This window comes from Marmota monax, unplaced genomic scaffold (assembly GCF_021218885.2).
Source record: "Marmota monax isolate L192 unplaced genomic scaffold, Marmota_monax_Labrador192_F-V1.1 WCK01_AAM20220418_F8-fsc00125, whole genome shotgun sequence".
Lineage (NCBI taxonomy): Eukaryota > Metazoa > Chordata > Mammalia > Rodentia > Sciuridae > Marmota > Marmota monax.
Window position 1 is genome coordinate 2,635,715 of NW_026695235.1, and position 21,559 is coordinate 2,657,273.

Genomic DNA, 21,559 nt, shown 5'->3' on the forward strand with positions numbered 1-21,559 from the left:
GGAGCAAGGTTAGAATTAACCCCAAATTCACTTGTTAAAGAAAAATACGGTTACCACTTTGGCATCATCAGAGCAGTGACTTCCAAAGCAGAGCTTGGCCTGGTCTGGGGAGCCTCTGATGGTGAATCGATCACTGCTGGAACTAACAGTGGTATCACTATCAACCACTGCACTTAACAGGCACCTGACAAATCACATCATCTTTTTAAAGTTTCACGATCCCTTTGGGGTAGGGACAACCAACATTAAAAATAAAATGTGCTTATGGATGGCAAAACTGGCCCTCAATGAGGTTAAGTGACTTCCCTTGAACCACATGGGAATGTGGTTTAATAATACTACTTAATAAGCAGTCAAATTAAAGACTCAACTCAGGCTGCAGAGACCAAGCACTTGCCCCTCAGTGAGGCTGGGAGGACAGTACCAGAAGCAGCTGCCAGAAGACGTCCATCCTCCCCCATTAAGGGGCAAGGCACATCCTTCTCACCTGGAAATACACATGGGAACTGCACATGCACCTAAATTCTCATACATGAAACAGATAATGCTGGGTCCAGACTGAGGCACAAGAAAATAATCCCAGGTACTTCATCGCTAAGAAGGCCATAAATCAGAGCAAAAAAGCTTAACTGAGCCAGGCAATACTGCCAAAGAATGTATAATAAGTTCAGGATGAGCATCCCTAATCTGAAAATTCAAAATCCAAAGCTTTTTGAATGCCAACATGTTTCTATGCAAATATTTCAAAATCCAAAAACTCTAAAATCAGAAACACTTTTAACCCCAAGCATTTTGAGTAGGGATATTCAACCTGTACCTCCAATGTTTGGTGAGGGGGATGCAAACATCCAATAGTTCATTTCAAGTTATTCTATGGACTTGAAACCAATCTTTAAAAACTGTCCTGCAATTCAGATATTTCACTAACTCTGGCTTCATTGTGCTCAGACTTAACAAGATTTCACCTAAAGCAACATCATAATGAGGAAGATAAATTGGATCAACAGATTCAAAAGAAATAAAGCTCAAAATTCAGCTCACTGAAAATCAACATGCTCTACTCAAAGAATAAGGTCAAGTTAACATCATCTAAAATAGCCCTTTAACCCTGGAGGGAGGTCTCCCCCCCCCTCCCTTGCACACCTGACCAGACCAGAATGCCTGGCATTCCCCCAACTCCTCATGCTCTGCCCTGCCCCAGCCAACAGGTACTTTTTACCTTGTTTAGTAGTTTAATATTATTTAGCCAAGTGGACTTCACTCTTGGAAGAAAGGAAAACGTGACCTCCTTGAAGTATTTGTTCAGCAAGTCCGGGCACACCTTAAGGATGTTCACCACAAGCTCAGCCACCAGCTCATCCTCAGCTGCTGTTTTCAAACCCAACAAGAAGTGTAAGAGTGTCAGGTTGCCTCCTCTATTAAGGAGAGAGACAAGAGGCAAGAGTCAACAAGGACAATTCAAAATGTGCTCAGAGCTGGAGCAACTCTCAGAGACAGAGGAGTAACAGGGCAGTGGGCAAATGTCCCCCAGGGTACAAAGTGGCATGTAGGGTTTCAGTGCCACAGGAGAGGGCTTCAATTCCACCCCCTAATCCTGAGTGGCTGAAAGGGCCCCTACCTTGTCCTACTCTCATTCCTGCTTTCCTCCTTCCCTCCCTCAAGTTCAGTTTGACTTAAAATGAAGACAGCGACCTCTTTATGCTGCCAGTCAGCTACAGTCTGCCTAGAAGGCAAAGCTACTTTAAAAAAACAAGGCAAAACCAGCAAGCAGGACTCCCTCCCCCAATTTCTTTCTTCCTTTCCTTTGGTATTCAATTCAATGGGCATTTATTGAATAATAATTATGTTCTTATAGTAATAACATCCTATGCCCCTTAATTTTTTAAGATTTATTTTTTAGCCAACACATAAAATCTTAAAAACTATCTACCAATGGAATGCCATGTAACATCGCAATACAAGGATGCACTGCATAATGTTTACAGCAGGTTAAACATGTTTATCTCTTCAAACATTTATCATTTCTTTATGGTGGAAACTTCCAAAACCCTTTGTTCTGCCCTCTCCAGATTTCCCCAACCATACAAAAAAGCATAAGCTAAATATGTATATATTGTGTATATATGTGAGTATAAAAAATATAGATAGGAAAGGCATTTTTCTTCTGATAGTTTTTTTTTTTCATATGAAGTCAGAGCTCATGCGTTGCCACAAGGTCCATAATGACATCAAATTAATTCTAAAATACTACAAGACAGCATAAAGCCTTTGTGTACATCTTCTGCCCTCTATTTCTGGTTTATTTAGTACTGGGAAAAATCCACTGTTCGAAAGTATTCAAAATTTTTCCTTCTTCTAGAGTATGAAAAGATGATCTTCGAGAGCATGAAAAGATGATTCAAAGTAAAAGTAAGGAAAACTTGCAGACCCTGTATCACATAAAGAGAGCAATAACCCCAGGATCTACACAGCCAAAGCACAGACTCTAGGTTTTATTTATCTATCCTGAAGTCTTGGTGCTCTATGTCTTGAATCTCCTCATAAATTGACTGAAACTAAAATGCTAAATGATAGCTGCATATATAAAATTTTCTCTAAAACCGAATTAGCATATAATTTTATTTGAAAAGTATTCTTTTAAGAGAAAGGTGTAAAAAAATTTTAAAAGATGCAAAATTCTTTATATAAAAATTTCATGAACAAAAGAAATATAGTTTCTACTATCAAATGAAAAGAACATTAAGTCTACCAATAGTGCCAAAAATACCACACATACTTATTATTTTAATAAACAGTGTAATAAAATGAACAGCACTTATACTGATATGGTTGCAACGCACACCAGATGCTGCCCCTGGCAGTTGCCATGCTCCACCCCTCTGAGGCAGGCATTACTTTTATTTCCATTTGATAAATGAGTTAAATAAGGCAGAGAGGATATGTAATCTGCTAAGGTCTCAGGGCCGTTAGAATTAGAGTAGGTCTGCAGAGTTAAATTAGCTAGGTTAGCTGTCTAATTTGACCCACACCCACACCACAGCCCACCACCTAGCTTTATACATGTAAAGAGTTTTGGGGGAACTCAGTTACACCCATTTATCTACATCTATGGCCACGCCAGTGCTGCAATGGCACAGCTAAGCAATCACAACAAATTATGGCTTGCCAAGCCTAAAATACCATCTGGTTCTTGAAATCAGTGACAAGGCTGAGACAGGCAAAAAGACGCTGACAGAGGAGGGAGTACTTCAGAGAGAGTGGCAAGGGCAGACCTCCCTGAAGAGGTGACTTTTCTACAGGAACCTGGACAAAAAGAGGGACGAGCCACACAACTGTCAGGGAAGCACGTGTTTCCACCTCCTCAAGGCCTCCCATCACTATCCACAAACATAGCTCCCCTCCTCTCCCTCAACATAGCATTTATTTTATGCTAGTGGCTTCAAAATTCATGAAAACAACAGGTTATTCCAAAAAGACCCACACCCTCAATTTGACTCAATGTGCTCATTAAGTGATCATCTATTTCATGGGTCTTGTTATGGAGGTAAAAATGCTTTAAAAGGAGCTGGGGTTGTGGCTCAGTAGTAGAGCGCTCGCCTAGCATGTGCAAGGCCCTGGATTGGATCCTCAGCACCATATGAAAATAAATAAATAAAAATAAATGTATTGTGTCCAACTACAACTAAAAAATAAATATCAAAAAAAAAAAAACACTTTAAAGGTGTGTGGGGGGTGCGTATGTGTTTTCAGCATGGTTAAGATTTTTATTAGATTATAAAAATGCAGTTACATTTGAGCAGAGATATAAACTCATTCACAATGATGAGATAAATACACTTCACTAAGAGAAAACTTAAAGAAGGAAAAAAATGATGTGGCAAGCTGAAATCAGAATAATCTCAGAATTGAAATGAGTGCAAAGTCACAAGCAGGCAGAATAATTCCCATCACGTTATCCCATTCTGAAAGAATCAGGCATTTTCTGACTACCTGAAACTATAAGTAAATCACACTATCTAAACCCTTAAAATAAAATGCTATGCAGTCAAAGGGGGATGAGGGATAAGTCATTCACAATAACCAGAAAACATATCCAACATTTTTATTGTCAAATGAGAAAAAAGTAGGTTTATTATTTTAGTGATTTAAAAAATATGTATTGGAGTTATATCATTAACAACTACTGAGTTATTAAGACAGTTATGGAACCAGATTTCCTGAGTTCAAATGCAAACTGAAGTATCTTGACCTCTCTGTGACCATTTTTTTCCTCTAGGAAATCAGGATAATATGGTACCTATGTTGGGACCATGTGAGGTCATGTCAGAGTTCCCCTAGTGGGAAAGCTGACTTAAGCAACTCACTCTTGGATCCAGCTGACCACCACCACCATCTCTAAGTAAACAACTGAACACTTCCCTCGGTGAAACATTTCATTACCCATGTGTCTAGAACAATTGCTACACTGAGGCCTCTGCCCCTGAGGGGACACAAATAGAAGCTCTCTGGGCCCCCAACTGCCCAGCCCTAAAATGAGTTAGATAATGTCCACAATTTCAGTCCTAACCTACCACAGGAGGACTTGAGGAGCATACACAATGGGGTTCATAAGAATGTTGTACTTTACCTGCCAAAGGTACCCAAAGATGCATCATAAAAATTAATGCCATGCTTGAGAGAACAGCAAAGATCCATCAGGAAGTTATGTACAAGCTCCCTCACCATGGCTTTCCCTGCTTCTTCAGCAGACACCTATAAGGGTTTAAAAAGCTTCAGTGATTCACAAGCTCATAAACCTTGATAATAGCTATAGAATAAAAAACAGTATCACCTGCCTGATTTTAACAACTCGGAAAACATTTAAAATCAAACACTTGGATGTTATTCCGAAAGAAAACAAAAGAAAAACAACCGAAATATATTGATCAAGATGAAAGAATACTCTAAGGAAGGCAAGTCAAAACCTGTTTTGATAAATGCTTAAAAATGATTTAATTTCTCATACTTCTGAATAAAATTCCACATTTGGGAGTGTTTTTTATTAAGCCTGTGGAGCTTCCGGCTATGGGAACATAAAAAAACATGTTCAAAACAAGAGGATACCAGCAAGTCACTGAGATAAAAGGAAGCACAGCAGAATCTAGACAGGCAATTACCATGTAGTTAACAGGAAGGCTGCACCTTCAACTCCACTGGCCGAGTCCATTTCAGAAATACCCCAAGGAAAATAAAAACAAGGAAACAATACACATGGGGGTCAATGTTGAGAGCAACTGTTTTAACACGTGAGTTAACTATCACAAATAAGCTACCCAAGTCAGGAGGTAAGGAACTGTGAAGTCTCTTAGACAGCATCCTCAAGTAAAAGAAAGAAACTCTGAAACTCCAAAAACTAGATATGAAAAAAGAGAAGGAAAAAAAGAAGAGGCCGACTGAGAGGAGGAAGAGTGAGCCTGGAGGAGCCCTATAAATCTATGGCGTGGGCACTGCATGTGGAATTTAAGATGTCAGTCAGCCACAGGGAGTCATAGTTTTCTCATTAAAAAAATAAATACAGTGTACTATCACAATGACCCCAAGGTTAGGAAAAAATTCCTATTGTAAAAATTAAAAATTTTTAAAAATCATATTGTGTTTAACAAACAAATAATATAACCATATAGCCAAAAGAAAAGAGATCAAATGAGAGGACTGTTTTTTGAGTATGGACTAGAGTACAGATGCTTCAGTCTCCTGAGGATCACATTTCAGCACTGGGGTCAACTGAGACTGCACCTTGTCTGCCTCAGGGTTTTCCAGCGCCACGTCGACAATCCCATTCCAGCTGTAGAGAGACGCTATGTGGTTCAGCAACTGCCCAGTAAAGAAACGAACCTTCTGTGTTTTTGTGATACTTTTACTGTGAACTACCTGAAAATAATAGTAAAACAAATGAAGCTTAAAGAACTGCTTATCTTTTGCTTAACTAAATTTACGTTTACATATGGTTTCATGCCTCCCTTACTTAAGCAGCTAAGCTTTTTCCACATCGTTAACAATTCCTTTAGAGGGCTGGGGGTATAGCTCAGTGGTACAGCACTTGGCTAGCACATGTGAGGCACTGGGTTTGATCCTTGGCACCACATAAAAATAAATAAAGAAAATTTAAATTATTGTGTCCATCTACAACTAAAAAAAAAAAAAATACTTAAGAAAGATTTCCTTTAGAGCATCATTTGAAAGCTGAATACCATTCTATGCCATGAGCAGGCCACAACTTATTTAAACAATCCCCTGTGGTGACAATCAAGGTGCTTCCACATTCTACCTATTCCCCATAAAACCATGAACAGGTCCTCGCAGTCTTCACTACATCTCTGACTAGGAACCTGCTGTGGTTCTTAAAAATGGAAATGTGACATAAGTCCTCAAACCCACGCTAAAATGTCTGGTGGTATGACCCACATACACGTATTTCAACATATCCCTATGTGGTTTTGGTGGATACTCCAGTTCAGAGTGACCTTAACTCAAGAGTCCACCAACACAAGACCTTTGACATACGGTAGCAGAACTGTCTTCCACAGGGCTACAACACCTTCTCTAATGAAGTACCCCATTCAAAGCATCTTTGCCAGCATTATCATTTACTTTTTTAAAATTGCTATTCTGGGAGGTTTAAAAAAAAAAAAAAAAAAAACCTCTATGTCATTATTTGTATTATAGTAATATTTGTATTACCTTAGGTAAGCTGATGGGGGGAGTGGGGGCTGTCTTGTGCACTGTAAGATGTACAACAGCATCCCTGATCCCCACCCACTGCTTTTCTCTAGCCTACATAACTGTAGCCTCCAGAGCCCTGAACATGCCAGGAACCATTTCTTCAATCACTAGGAGAAAACAAACAACACATACACCCATCACCAAACACATACCTTTGTTTTCAGGGTAGATAACAAAATGTTGATGGTAGAAATCCTATCTTCCTTTATGCCTGAGCTAAAAATGCAAGGAATAAATTCTGAAAGTAAAAGTTTCAAAACATTAAACTCAGAAAATGAGAACAGATGAGAGAATAACTGTTTAAATGCTACAAAAAACAACAACATGTGCCTTTAAAAAAAGTTTTATCTTTCTTGATTATACAAATTCATTGTAAGAAAACCCAGTTATGTGACACAAGAAATTAAGAGTACCTAAAGTATTAAATAATTTTTAAGAAGTTCAGTCATTTTTTTAATCTCATTTTACTTTCATTTTCTTCCACTAAGTAAAATGATCTCAATACTGAATATTTGAAAGGGAGTTTATAGTATGATAAATCTAAAATTTATTTCTTGCTTAGACTTGCTCAGAAATGTTTAAAATGAGTCATTAATTTACTGGCTGGTGGTGGGTAATTCGAGGGGAATTTTGTTTGCTTTTTGCTTTGTGCTTTCTTTTCATATTTCTCGATCACCAGGGAGACAGAGGCTTTGTCATTACTAATGCACTGGTTCCACTGGATAGAAGCATTGACACAATTACAATTTTACTCATTTCATGCATGCTTCATGGGCACAGATAACTTCTAAAAAATTCTTTTTTTTTTTTTTGTCGTTGTATATGGACAGCATGACTTTATTTTATTTGCTTATTTTTGTATGTGGTGCTGAGGATCGAACCCAGTGCCTCACACATGCCAGGCAAGCACTCTGCCACTGAGCCCCAGCCCCAGCCCCAAATTTATTATTCTTACAAAAAAAAAAAAAAATCAGAAAATACCAAGCAAACCAAAAGTATAAGATTTAAAATCAACCATAACCTTGACTCCCAAAGGTGACACCACTGACATCTGAATTAACTGTTAGCCTTCTGATGAATACAGACTACTTTATTTAACTGTCAGTAAAATGGGATCATATTTTATAACTTATGACTAAGTTTACATCTAATCATAAAACACTGAAAAATTCTGATGTCAGCATATTCCTGAACTCCCTTTGTTCAACCAGTCTCTTCCTGGTGATAGTTAATAAGAGTCCAATTTCCAGTTTATATGATAAAAGTATCTCTTAACCAAATCTCTACTCGCATCCTTAACTACTTAGGAAAAATGACTACACATGAAATTGCTGAATCAAGCATCTTAAATGCTATGATACATAAGGCCAGTTGCCCTGCAGAAACCTATCCCTTTGGCCCCTTATTCTTCAGTTAAATGCCAACTGGCTGAGAGGACACAAGGGAATTATGAAGATACACCTTGCCCCAACAGCAGCAGCAGCAGGACATCCTGAACCTAGTTCCTGGCAAAGGGCAAAGCAAGGAAAGAATTGTCTGCAACATCATGCAAAGAGAGTACATTTCCTCTTCCATGATGTTCTACCATGGCAGTGATGGAGCCCTGTCAGACTAGGCTGACAACATACAGGTTGACCTCTGCCCCACCCCATTCTGGAGGAAGCTCCCGTCTCCCACCCTGGGAGAGGCAGAAGAGCTCCCCCAGGAGACACCGGTCATACAGCACCCTGGTCATCCACCAAGGATGACTCTCAGAGTTCTACCCATGGACATGGGACATGGTTCCAAGAACTTACTGAGTAATTCCCAGATGCTGAACTATGTTGTATTTATCATCAAACCCAATCTCTTGATAAAACACAGTGGTCCTACTTAAAATCAGCATACTACAGTGATGCATCCATGTCAATGTTTATAGCAGCTCAATGCACAATAGCTAAACTATGAAACCAACTTAGGCGTACTTCATTAGAGAATGGATATACATATTCAATGGAATATCACTCAGCTTTAAAGAATGAAATTATGGCATTTACTAAATGGATGAAGCTTGAGAATATCATGCTAAGCAAAATAAGCCAATCTCAAAAAACCAAAGGCCAAATGTTTTCTCTAGTATATGGATGCTAATTCACAATAAGGGCAGGTGGGACACTAGAGAGGAGTGGAGTTACCTTGGATTGGGCAGAGGAAAGTGAAGGGAGGGGAAGGAATGTGGGAATGAGAAGGATGGTAGAATGGAACAGACATTATTGCTTTACGTATATATAGACTGCATGACCAATGTGATTCTGCAACATGTGCACTCAGAAAAATGAGAAATCACATCCCATCTATGAATATCAAAGTATATAAATCCATTCTACTGTCATGTATAACTAATTAAAACAAATTTAAAATTTAAAATTAAAAAACAAAAACACAATCGTCCTAATAAACTATGCTAAGGCTTGTTCTACAGAGACAGTCACCAAGTGGTCAAATGTGAGCTTTCCAGAGCCCTGTTACTAATGTTCTGATAACTTGAAGCAAACTCACTAAGTTTTTATTTATTGGGGATCAAACCCAGGGTCTTGCACATGCTAAGCAAACATTCTACCACTAGGCTACTCCCCAATACTATAAACTATTTTTTTAAATGGAATTACTAAGAAAAGCCAGGAAGCAAGGGCTAGGAATCTGTGTATATTTTAGAGGCAAAGTCATAAAGGCTCCTTGCTTGCCTCTCTGGGTCTGCACTGCTCCTTTGTTAGGGCACTGCCCAGCATTCCAGACAGCTTTACAGGAGGAATGCCTGGCTCAGTCATGCTGAGTAGCAATCAAGATGGCATTGCCCATAGATTTGCCCTATACATGTCCTTCATGCCAGTGTACCTGGCAGCTGCAAAAGCGGCAGACTTCTGGAAGAAACAGTTTGAGGCAAGCTTTTCAGAACCACAACAAGTGGGCTCTCCTAAGGGACAAAGGGAACACCTACCTTTCAGCTCCAGCACTTGCCCTATAGTGCTGTCATCACCAGCAATTAAGAAAGAGAGGGCGAATTGGATGTAGGCCAGCCGGACATCAGGCACTCCCTGGAGGACAAAAGAGACCCACATGTCACATGCACCTCTCACACAGAGCCACAGGAGGAGGAACGCAGCTGCATGCACACATCTCTCAGCTCAGCATCACCAGCCTCCCAGTCTTATCCCAGTTATTAGGGGATGGATGTCTAAGGCCAATTCTCACTCTTTATGGAAAGCACAGGATTCTGTTTTGGGTTTGTTTGTTTGTTTTTGTTTTCGCTTTTCCCTCTCCTTAGTCTTCTCTACTTTCTCTTTTCAAATCCTATTTTTAAAAAAAGCCTGGGTAACAAGTTTTATTCCCTTGCCTGACTTAACATGTACATTTCTTTAGTTTATGGGACAGGCTGGTGTAGGGCAAAAGACACCCTGCTAAGATCCATGTTTTCCATGTTTGCCAATAAAGATAACCCACCTATGTTTTTGAAAATCTAGTGATTATAGAAAGACTGGTGCTGTTTTTGATGAGAAGCCAAGGTGATGTCTGGTCTTTATTAGATATTATAAATAAGGTATGAACTCAGCACAAATCAAAGCACAGATGCTTCATGTTACAAACCCTGCATGGGCTTCCCAGGATCGTAGCTCACTCTGTCCCTCAGGTCTCAGCCATCACCTAAGGCAGCAGACACCAAAGGATATGACTGGCAGCCAGAATTTCCAAGGAAGTCAGTAGGACCAGCTAAGCGGTTTCCCGTCCCAATGTCATTAAAGCAAAGTCATATCTCATCAAGCCTGTTCTACATCCAAGCAGGCAAGGATACATTGCCATGCAGGTCTTTTGTTAGAATTGGTAAGTGTGCTTAAAGTAGAAATTTTCTCCCTCATCCATTACTCCAAAGTGCCTTAATTCACTAACAAGAAATAAGTTAATATTATAGAGAATTATTGCCCTCAATGCCTAGGAAGATTAAGTCCTCTCTGCCTTCCAAATAGTTATGTCTCACCTGGTGGCAACAGAAGCAGCAGCAGTTATATAAGGATGATGATGACACTTACTGAATACTTACTATATGCCAGTCACCATGTCAGATACTGCACATCTATTATCTCAGTTATTTCTCTTAACAAGCTTAAGTGGAAATGTTTACCATCCTCATTTTACAGAAGGGGAAAATTCTCTGAAGGTCAGACAGCTGCTAAGCAAGTACCCGAACTGGGGTAATAAGAAATAACTGAACAATGTGCTATGTTATGTTTGATGAAATCCTCCCTTCTTCTCAGAGCTCCCATGGCATTTGCATTTCATTTTTGCTCAGGGCATGGGGGCACACTTCATATCAATTCAGTTTCTATGCAAGTATTTAATCAATTTCTTCTTGCTTTGTTGGGTATATGCTTCTGCCGGGGAAAAGAATAGTTGGATCAACACCTGGATTCAACATCTGGATCAAGGCCTTGCACATTAGTTTTATTTACTAAATCTCTGTCCATGCACATGGCATTTCAGCAAGATCTTATTACACCAATGCTGATTCATTCCAGAGAGCTTCAAATGATCCTTTCTGTTCTGGGTAACTGTCTGTGGGTCTTTTTACCTCATGGAGCCCAGGTACAATGATAACCAAGGCTGCAAATGAGCTACATTTCCTAAGGATGTTATCCATGCTCCTGTGCCTTCACTTGCCAACTCAATGTTCAAAACCCCCACAAGATTCAAGAAGCCTTCATGTCAGGCTGAAAGGACGCAAAGACAAATAAGTAACAATATTGGGAGACAGGGCCTTGGAATGCTGGTCCCAGTTTCAGCCATTCTAGAGCTTTCTGTCACAGCAGAGTTGTACTAGATTTTCCTGTGAATCCCTCTAGCAATGAATTTCTAAAAGAAAAGGAACTTATTTATTAACCAGGGCTCCCATCTTATGTATCCCAGACAACACAAAATCTCAGAGGCTAACCCTGAAGAGGAAGCAGAGAGATGAAAATGCCCACTATGCAGCACCTGCCCACTCCAGGCTGGCTGCCACCACACTCCCACATAGCCACCTGGGTCTGTCTACATCCCCAGCACTTCTTCAAAGGCATTCCCCTCCCACTGAAAGAGGGCCATGTGCCTACTCTTCATTCCTACCCTGTGACCTCACAGGGCTGTTATTCCAGGAAGCAAACATCCTGGATCCTTCAGGGCTTGTTCTGTAAAACACTAAAATAGACTAAAACATATTTGGCAAAACTGCTCTCTGGCACAAGATTTTAACAATGCTTTTCTTGGCTGAAAGAATATACCCATGATCCTTTCTTCAGGAGACTTTAATAATTCTGTCCCAGGTGTTCAAATACACTCGTTAAAATACAGAAATTGCTACCAGCATCTTTAATAACGAAATGGCCTGAACAAAAAGGAGGGGTAATGCAAAAATTCAAAAGATATTTAAAAGGACCTGAGGAACACATCAACCAAATACAACATGTGAATATTGTTTGAATCTCAATTTGAACTGCAAAGTATAAAAATATTTTGAGATGGTCAGGAAAATTCTAAGACAAATTGGGTTTTAGATGATGGTGAGAAATAATTAATGATAATAGGTGCAATAATGGTACTGTGGTTTCGTTTTTTAAAATGTCTTTTTCTGTTAGAGTACATGCTGAAATATTCATGATGAACTATGATTCACATCAGCATCTGTTATAATACGTACAGCCAAGCAAACTGAAAAGCTGGCTGAGCAACAAATGGTGCAAGGTGGATGACGCTGGCTGAAGCTGGAACACGGGGTTCCTTGTTCCTTTAATATCCCTCAGATTCCCTATATTGAGACAAAAATTAAATGTCTAGACACCATTTCCTACAGCATTCAAAACACTTAAGATACCTGATAGAGAAAATTACACAAGAGGTAAAAACACTTTCAACTTGACATTAACTCCCATTTTTGAGATCCTGAAGAGGTAAAATGACCTGCCCTGAGACCCTGAGATGAAACAGCTGGATGCACTATCATCACGAAGGGAAGCCTTTGCTGATTTTCCCACATCATCTGTTCTTGGTGGGTGGCCTGGGTACTTACTTAATTCTTTTTTACTCAGATGGCTGGGATTGCTAAGGCCAAGAGAGACAGGGAAAAGGGGAGGGGTACCTGATGGATAACTACTGCCAAGCTTCCTGCCAGCCAAGACCAAAGAACAGCGAAATCTACTCTGGTGTGCAAATAACACACACATTCTTTTTATGAGAAATGCATTTAAATGTCAGAAGCCATTACTCACTGAATGGAATTTGTCAACATGTTAATAAAGCACAGTATCCAAGAGACACTAAGACCTGGATGTTTTTCCCTCAGAGAATACCTTATTTGTAATTTCAGTAAAACCCTCAACATCAGGCCAATCCCACAGAGCCATAAAAGTACTTGATATTATTATTAACCCTTCAGTCTATTTCCTAGCAATGCAGAAACTTACTTACTTTCTTTCTCTCTCTCTCTCCCCCCCCCCCCTCTTTCTTTCTTTCTTTACCAGGGATCGAACCCTGGGGTTCTCAGCCACTAAGCCACATACCCAGCCCTTTTTATATTTTGTTTTGAGGTGGGGGTCTCACTAAGATGCTTAGGACCTCGCTAAGTTGCTGAGCTGCCTCTGAACTCATGATCCTCCTGACTCAGCTTCCCAAGCCACTGATATTACAGGTGCATGCCATAGCACCCAGCTAGAATTCCCAGAAAAACTGAGAGCACAAGCTAGCATGTGGTTACAGAGGAGAATTGTTCTAATGTGGTTCTCACCTTGGCAGATAGGAGTTGATACTTGTCTGCCTGCTCAGGAAGTGGAAGAAAGTTCCATGGGGCTGTGCACAACACTGACCTCACCAGCAAGACAGCCCACATGGCAAATGGAAAGAGGCACTGCCACAACTACAGGTGGCACATCAGGAGGTATCACAGAAATCCCAATGTGCTTTCTCCTCAAGAGCCTGTCCAAACCAAGTGACACTGCTAGAGCTACTGGGGAACTCCTAAAGACCAAGCATTCACACTCCCATTCTCTCAGGCACATCCATCCCTTACCCATAACAAGATTAAAATTGGGAGGCACAAGTCACTTACTAAAGGAAAATAAGAGCCCTCTTTGAGGATGTCACTGGCTTAGAGTTCCAAGGGTACTCTCCCAAGTGGATAGAACAGGAACAGGGGACTGGGGTATTCAGAAACCTCATAGCCTTGATGGACTGGGAGGTTATCTCATTTGCTTAGAATAGGAGACACTTGAGAACTAAGTCATCCTCACAGGCCACAAGCAAAGCATCACCAAGCCAACTTCCCCTCCCCCACAGCCCTGGAAGCTTCCTGAGATGTCCTACTTGTTTAGGCTCTGCTAAGGAGCTGGCCCCATCATCAGCGAGGGTGAAGCCTACCTTCCTCACAGACGGAGGCTGGCTGCTGCCAAAGGACAGCCTTCTCTTAAGTGCTTGGGGACTGAGACAAGAGGAGGAAAAATAAACTACCACAGCCCTCCAAAGAGAGGAGGAGCACAACCCTTGGGTTCTTACCTTTGAATCCCGCTTAGTCACGAGGGTGTACAAGGTCTTTTTATTCAAATCAAAATGGCTGCAGACATCTCTGGCAGCTTCGGGACCCTGGCTCACCATGGCAGCCATCAGGTTAAGACAGGCCCGAGCCAACCTGCACAGGGACAGAAAGCCAAGCATGTTAGGGGACAGAAACACAAGACAACTTCCTGAAGAAGCCAAGCATACAGCTGGCTGTGTGATCTGCTATCCCAAAACCAGAATAGAGGAAGATGTGCTCTTTCCTTTCTTCAAGTATAACAAAACTTCAAAAGCTAAAAAACTGAGAATGAGTTAGATTAAGAAACAAAGATGTAGCCGTACGCAGTGGTGCACACCTGTAATCCCAGTGGCTTGAGAGCCTGAGGCAGGAGGATAAAGAGTTCAGCAATGGTGAGGTGCTAAGCAACTCTGTGAGACCCTGTCTCTAAATAAAATACAAAATTGGGCTGGGGAGGTGGCTCAGTGGTAGAGTTGCCCCTGAGTTCAATCCCCAGCACCAAAAAAAAAAAAAAAAAAGGAAAGAAAGAAAAAAACAAAGGTGAAAATTTATTTCTCAAGTAAACTATCATGTGACCAAGATACCACATTGCAGCCCATGTCTGGAACACAGGACCTTTCTCTAAAAGTGAGCACCTGGCTGCCTTTCTGCTTACTTATCCAAAACTGGTGGCTCAGTGAACACCCACTATGTGCGACACACTGTTCTAGGGGGAAGGCAACGACATTTTATAAGATAGGCAAGGCCCTGCCCACATGCACCTTTCATTCCAGTGGAGGAAGGCAGTCAAGAGACAGATGTGGAATATTATGTCAACTGTACAGGTATTTATCATTATGCAGAAAACTAAAGCAGGCTGAAGGGGCAGGACAGCGGGTATGCCACTGGACATAGGATGGTCAACAAAGGCCCCACTGAGGTAACATTTCCACAAAGTGCTGTAGACAGAGATAGCCTGAGACTACCTGGGAAAAGAGTCAGTGAAGAAGGAACAGACTACGTAAGGCATGCTGGGCTGTGCCTGGGACAGCAAGGAAGGCAGCGGGGCTGGGGGAGCAAAGGGCACCACCTCAACAGCTCAGAAATAGCTCAGCTCTCCTTAATGAGGGAAGGTAAAGGTCAAATGCACTCATTGGGAGCTGAACACAGACCAAACCCAAAGGCTAGTTGCTTGCCACACAGATATAGGCAACTTACCGATAACCTGAGGCATACAGGGACTCACAGATGAGCTTCATATGGTTGTTCATTAGCTTTTTCACAATGTTGGTGCCCACAATGTGAAAATGTGAAAGATCACTCGCTGTCCGCAATAATATGGCCTCAAAAACTTGAAATATTAACAGCATCTGCAAAGAAGAAATTACAACACTTATAAATCATCTCATCTCTTTTCCTATTATACATACATGCTCCTCTTGTCTAAGCCAGAATTACTTGCAGGCTTGAAACTTTCAATGTGCAGGGTCAGGCCTCCTCAGATCCTGAGCCAAAGATGGCAAAGGTAGCAGCTTATCAGGCTCACCTGCGAAGACCCAGGTTCTGGACTGGAAATACAAAATGGCTTGCTTACAATTACATGAAAAGAAACAACTCTAGCTGGGTGCAGTGGCGCATGCACCCAGCAGCTTGGGAGCCTGAGGCCAGAGGACTGCAAGTTCAAAGCCAGCCTCAGCAACTGTGAGGAGCTTTACTCAGTGAGACCCTTTCTCTAAATAAAATACAAAATACGGCTGGGGATGTGGCTCAGTGATAGAGTGCCCCTGAGTTCAATCCCTGGTACCACCCCCACTCCTACCTCCCAAAAAGAGAGAAAACTCTAAAAAGGATTGGGCCTCATCACTTTGAGAACATTCTGTTCCGTCTTTATAACAATAATCTTGAGACTTCAACAAATTCATAAATATCTCAAATTTTCAACCTCTTTGGAACCAAAAGATAATACCAATTCCACATGTCCTGAGACAGTGGTTAGCTGTTTTGCTTATATTAAAATAAGTCAGGTACATTCTGATTAAGAGTTTGTGATCCTACCTCTGAGAGTATTCACCAAATATTAATAATAAGTTAGTGATTCCAACTAAAATGCTTTCAAAGGTCATGAAGGTACTAGTGAATGTATTCCTATAGCACCAAGACAAACCTGTAGAAACATCATTCTTGTAGAAACGTGGCACTGTCTGAGATGTTTATATCATTATTTCATCAAATTTAACATCACAACATCATTAACTTTTTTTTTTCCTCTTCATCAAACCAGGTAAGAAACAACATACTTCATTTTCAGGCCGCTTCTCTCCACTCAGAAGCTGGAAAACTTCTGCACACTCAACAGATATCTTTATATACCCTTCTACAATATCATACTTGTCTTCTTGTGGTAGCTTCTTGGCAGCAGTGACAAATGCTTCCAAGGCTGAAATAAGAGTAATGTTCAAAGGTCAGCGAGGACAGTCTCCTCAGAAACAATCATAGCCACTACTGCAACCGCTTTCCCTGTCGTGATCCCCATGACCTACCTACACGGCCAGAGAAGCCACTGGAAATGTTATGGACTGAACTGTTCCCCCCGCCCAAATTCACATAATGTGGTCCTCCTACTAGATTGTATTTGGAGATGGAGCCTTTCAGGAGGTAATTAAGATTAAATGAGGTCATGGGATTGAGGCCTTCATCCCACAGGATTGGTGTCCTTGTAAGAAAAGTAAGAGATATCAGAAGGCTCTCTCTACATGTGATGACCACAGGAGGACCCAAAAAGAAGGCAACTGACTACAATCCAGGAGGAATCATCATCAGAAACAACCATCCTGGCACCTCAATCTCAGCTTTCAGGGTCCAGGCTGTGAGAAAATAAATAATTGCAGTTTAAGCCATGTACTTTATTTCAACTGCTCCAGTAGATGATCCATATGGACATTACAAAAACACTTGATGAATGAAGGCAGTACAGGAATAAACAAGCTGTGAGCTTACAGAATGCACAGGTTTCAATCCTGGCTCCAGCCAGCACTCTCACCTGGGCCTCCTAGCTTTCATTTCCTCACCTAACAGATGGCAACCTATGAGCTCTATGTCATGCCACTTCATTCTCACCATGACCCTTCACCCCATGAACTAGAACCATTTTAAAGATGAAAAAACTGAGGCCCTGGCCAAGGGTACTTAACTAAGAAGTGGCAGAACAAGACCTCAAATCCAGGCAGTCTTGCTCCCAAAACCATGTTCTTCCTTCAAAAGCTACAGCTGACCTGTGCTGCTTTATGTGGGATGGAGTATACAGTGTACAGAGCCTGGGCCACTGCCAGCACCAGGAACTGCAGTGGGCCTTATTGCTCTTCAAAAGCCAAGAGGTATGACTCCTACTTGCATATTTCTCTATAAATTCACCCTAAAAATTCCCTTTAAGGGTCACATGAGCTCAATCCTCAGGTATCTGGAATTGACCCTATCCCTCTCCTTTAAGAAAATGCAAGAATGCAAGAGACAGCAAGGGCTGCTACTATATTCAGAAAGAACAGTAGTAATATTCATTCTTTTTTAAGGAATCATTTGCCAAACTCTAACATAAAACTCCAGACAGTATAGGCTATTCAAGAGTTGAAACTGCTGATCTATTACACCTGCCATCTCTGAGCTCACCTTTCTATTTACCATCTACTGAGCACCCACCACATGCACTGGGCATTACAGTGGGTGCCTGGGAAGTGCTGGTGAACAACCTGGAAATGGCCTCTACTCACATGTACATACAATGCAGTAGCAGAGACCAACTTTCATTCCATGAATGTTTATTAACTACCTACCACAATCACTTAAATAGTCATGTTATACTTAAGTGCAATGAAGCAAAAATCAAGGTATAATGAGGTTATAACTGGGGAACATGATTTAGAGTTGAGGGCTGGGAAGGTTTTCCCTGAAGCAGTAATGCTTAACCTGATAATGGCAAAAATGCATTGGAAGTTAGTGTTCCAGGATAAGGACATGCAAAGGCCCTGAGGCTGGAGAATACTGATGCTAGGCAAGTAGATGAGTAGGTGAGTGAGCGTGGCCTGAGATGAAGGCAGAGAAGAAAGCAAGGGTAGTTGAGGTACCAGTAATGAGTCTGGATTTTACCCTAAGAACAGTGAGATGCCACAGAAGGAAGCCATGAGAGGAGTGACAACATCAGATTTGAAATTCTAAAACATCATTTACCTCCTGCATGTAGAAAGGGCTGTAGGGAATCGAGGGTAGAAAAGAGACCAACCCTGGGCAGCTTTAGCCACAGTCCAATAGGTACTGAAGGTGCCTGGACTAGAATGATGGTGGAGAAAGAGGGGAACTGATGGACTCCAGGGCCACTCAGAAGGAGAGCTGCCAAGGCCGGGGGTTGGAATGAGGCACAAGGAGGGTTCGGCTAGGAACATCCAAATGATCAGAACTATCTTTAATGTATAGAGAACACAGAAGCAATGTGAGGCTAGAGAGCTCCAAAGTTTAATCTTTTGTGTACTCGTATTTCAGTATGATCTTTTCTATCAGCAGTGAAATATGGGGCACAAACTTTCCAAGGAACTGGCTTGAAGCAGAACACTTCTTGATCTAGGATCATCCCTGATGATCCACTGAGCACCCTTTACCAATCACCTGCAGCTTTTTCCTGTACCATGCGAAAGAAGTATAAATAGAAATTGTCCCTCAAGCCTATATGGAAAGAAAATCCTCCAATATGCATCCTTCAATTCTACTTCCCTGATCTTCCAGAAATTCTCTCAGAGGAAGCTGAAAGCATATCAAAAAGGGGAGGAGAGAATCAAAGGAAGAGACTAGATTCAAACATAAATCTAAAGCAGTTTTGCACAAGGGATTCATGCTTTCACCCACTGACTTTCAGCTTTGCAGTATCTTTCAGCTACTTCCTTTACAACCATCACCTGTCAATCCAGTTGTCTTCTGACACCTGCTCAATTGATGCAGCTCATGAATGACATGGTACTCTCTGAGCCAGACAATAAAATATGGATATAGTAGCTAAACACATCTTGTGCCAGAAGGGCTCTTGTTTCTGTCCCCTTCTATAGCCCTTTTGAAAAGCCATGTCCTTGGAGGAATCTTCTTCCATCTCACAAATTAGTTCCAAGGCCATTAGGTACCCTCAGACACCATGCATGGCTCCTTTGGAATTATATATATGTGATTTTATTGATTATCTGCTTTCTCACTTGACTGTAAGACCCACAATGGCAAGGCCTATGGCAGATTTTTATTCACCACCATTTTATCTCAACCCTAACAAACACTGGACCCTAATAAAAAACTGAAAGGCTAAATGAATGAAATGTATTAGTATGTGTTCCTGGCAGGCATCAAAAGTTTAAAAACAGAATCCATAGGAGAAAAATTAGAAGTTGAGGATATGCTGACCATAGATTTAGTAATTTCTTTAATGTGGAAGAAATACCACCACTGTTTCCACTTGGCAACACATTCAATTGTGTTTCTTTCTTCCTAACCTCCATACTTTCTAAAGAATTGCAAGTAGTTGTTAAGTGTGGTTACACTTTACAAACAGTAAGATTAAGTTACAGAATGTGCTCCATCTCAGTCACTGACCCAATCCTGGCAACTGACAAGTAGTTATGGTGGTTTCTCATAGCTTGCACATGTGTTATCAGGTCATCCTAAGTGTTGAAGGATCACAGGCATTGAAAATGGCGCTAACGGCCCAAGGAAATACCAAACTGTCTTACTGAACTGGCCTGAACCAAGTAGAAACCCTATAAACATTTTCTGTGTGTGAATGGGGATGCTTGATTTACTTTCCTGATAATTGAAACAAGGAGATTTTAGAGTTGGCTGATGGTTCTGCCCAGGCAAGGGAAATGGGCAACAGCAAGAAACTGTCAAAACCAAGTGAGGCAGCGCCCTTGTTGTCGCTGACAGCCCAGGGCAATGAAATGCAGCACTCAGTCCTGGAGCTGCTCTGGCCCGCCGGGGACCCTGGACGCACAGTCACAGGAGTCTCAGTGTCCTTCAAAACCAGAAGCTTGGCTCTGACCCTCAGTGACCCGCAGAAACGGCAGGCTGTGTCTGGCCGTGTCTAGACAGTGGCAGGAAGGCCACCTCGCAAGCACGCGCTCGCTGCCCGGGGCCTGCCGCCCGGCACTCACCCGGCCCCGCGCCCTGCGGATCCCTCAGCCGAGTCTTGAACTGCACGCCCGTGAGCTCTTCAGTGCGGGCCCGCTTGGCTGCTCCCGCAGCGGAAGCCGCGCCGCCCTGGCCGCCTGAGGCTTTCCTCTTGGAGACCCCCATGGCCGAGACGGTACCGGTGCGACGGAAAGCACGCACCTCAGGCCTCCAGGCGAGAGGACTCCAGCAGAAAACAGACACGCTCCAGAACCCACACGTGAGAGGGACGGGGCGGGGCTAGCGGAAGAGGCGGGGCCCGGAATGGGAGATCAGCGGAAGGGGCGTGGTAAGGGGGAGAGAGCCGGGTCAGTGGGAGGAGCTTGCTGAGGGGCGGGGCTCGCTAAGGGGCCGGGGCAGGCCGTTAGCCAGAGCCCGGGTTTCGTTGGTACCTGAGGTCGCAGTGGGCTGGCTTGGGGCTGGAGGCAGGCCCGCAGGCCACGACACCCCGCCCGGCTGTGGCGGGTTAGGGCCTACTGGGGCCCTCCTTTGGCCCCGGGCGGCGCTCTCCCGTTGCCTAACAGAAAGACCTCCCAGGTCCTTCGGGACCGCTGCGACACCTGCCTCCGCGCGTCCCAGCAGCACGAGTTCAGCTCTTGACTTGAGGGCGCCCTAAAGATGACGCTTAAAGCACTTGCCTTGCGCGCACTGGGATTCTATACTTTGCCAGTTGGGGGTCCCGCGGGTTGGCCAGGGTGGATTTTCCCGGGTTAGATGCCAGGCGGGCTTGCTGCTGGGAAATCCTTCCTCGGGAACCAGGACCCAGGGATGTGCCCCTAACTCCGACCCCATCGTCTGTCCCCACCAGAACCAGACAGGCTTGTCTAGCAGGAAGTCGCCTTGATTAACCTCCACCCCACTCTTGCCCAGACTGATGGGAGTGTGCGCGCTCTTTCGGCTGTGTAAGATGCACGGGGAGGATCAAATGAAGTAACTTGTGTGAAAACCTTCAGTGGGCAGCATCTAAGTTTCCCTCATTCAAATGAAGATAGTAAAGCCAGCCATACCCAGTCCTGCCTGCACAGCAAATGATGCAATGTTTGTAAAACTGCT

The 21,559-nt window shown here is 42.5% G+C and overlaps 1 protein-coding gene across 3 annotated transcripts in view; it reads right to left on the reverse strand.

The window, feature by feature from the left end:
* The window catches only part of Urb1 (URB1 ribosome biogenesis homolog), a 69,202-nt gene extending 48,463 nt beyond the window's left edge, over positions 1–20,739 (reverse strand). For 2 of the 3 annotated variants that reach the window (XM_058577236.1, XM_046439091.2), the window contains exons 1-9: positions 20,491–20,739; positions 16,612–16,751; positions 15,533–15,684; positions 14,317–14,449; positions 9,740–9,836; positions 6,915–7,000; positions 5,776–5,910; positions 4,628–4,752; positions 1,220–1,415 (exon numbers count right to left, since the gene is read on the reverse strand). In XM_058577236.1, the coding sequence (XP_058433219.1) occupies positions 1,220–1,415; positions 4,628–4,752; positions 5,776–5,910; positions 6,915–7,000; positions 9,740–9,836; positions 14,317–14,449; positions 15,533–15,684; positions 16,612–16,751; positions 20,491–20,632 (1,206 nt within the window). In that variant the 5' untranslated portion in view covers positions 20,633–20,739. Of the gene's footprint in view, positions 1–1,219; positions 1,416–4,627; positions 4,753–5,775; positions 5,911–6,914; positions 7,001–9,739; positions 9,837–14,316; positions 14,450–15,532; positions 15,685–16,478; positions 16,588–16,611; positions 16,752–20,490 lie in introns of those variants that run through there. The other variant, XM_046439092.2, reaches the window with a different exon arrangement.
* Between the last annotated feature and the right edge of the window lie 820 nt (positions 20,740–21,559).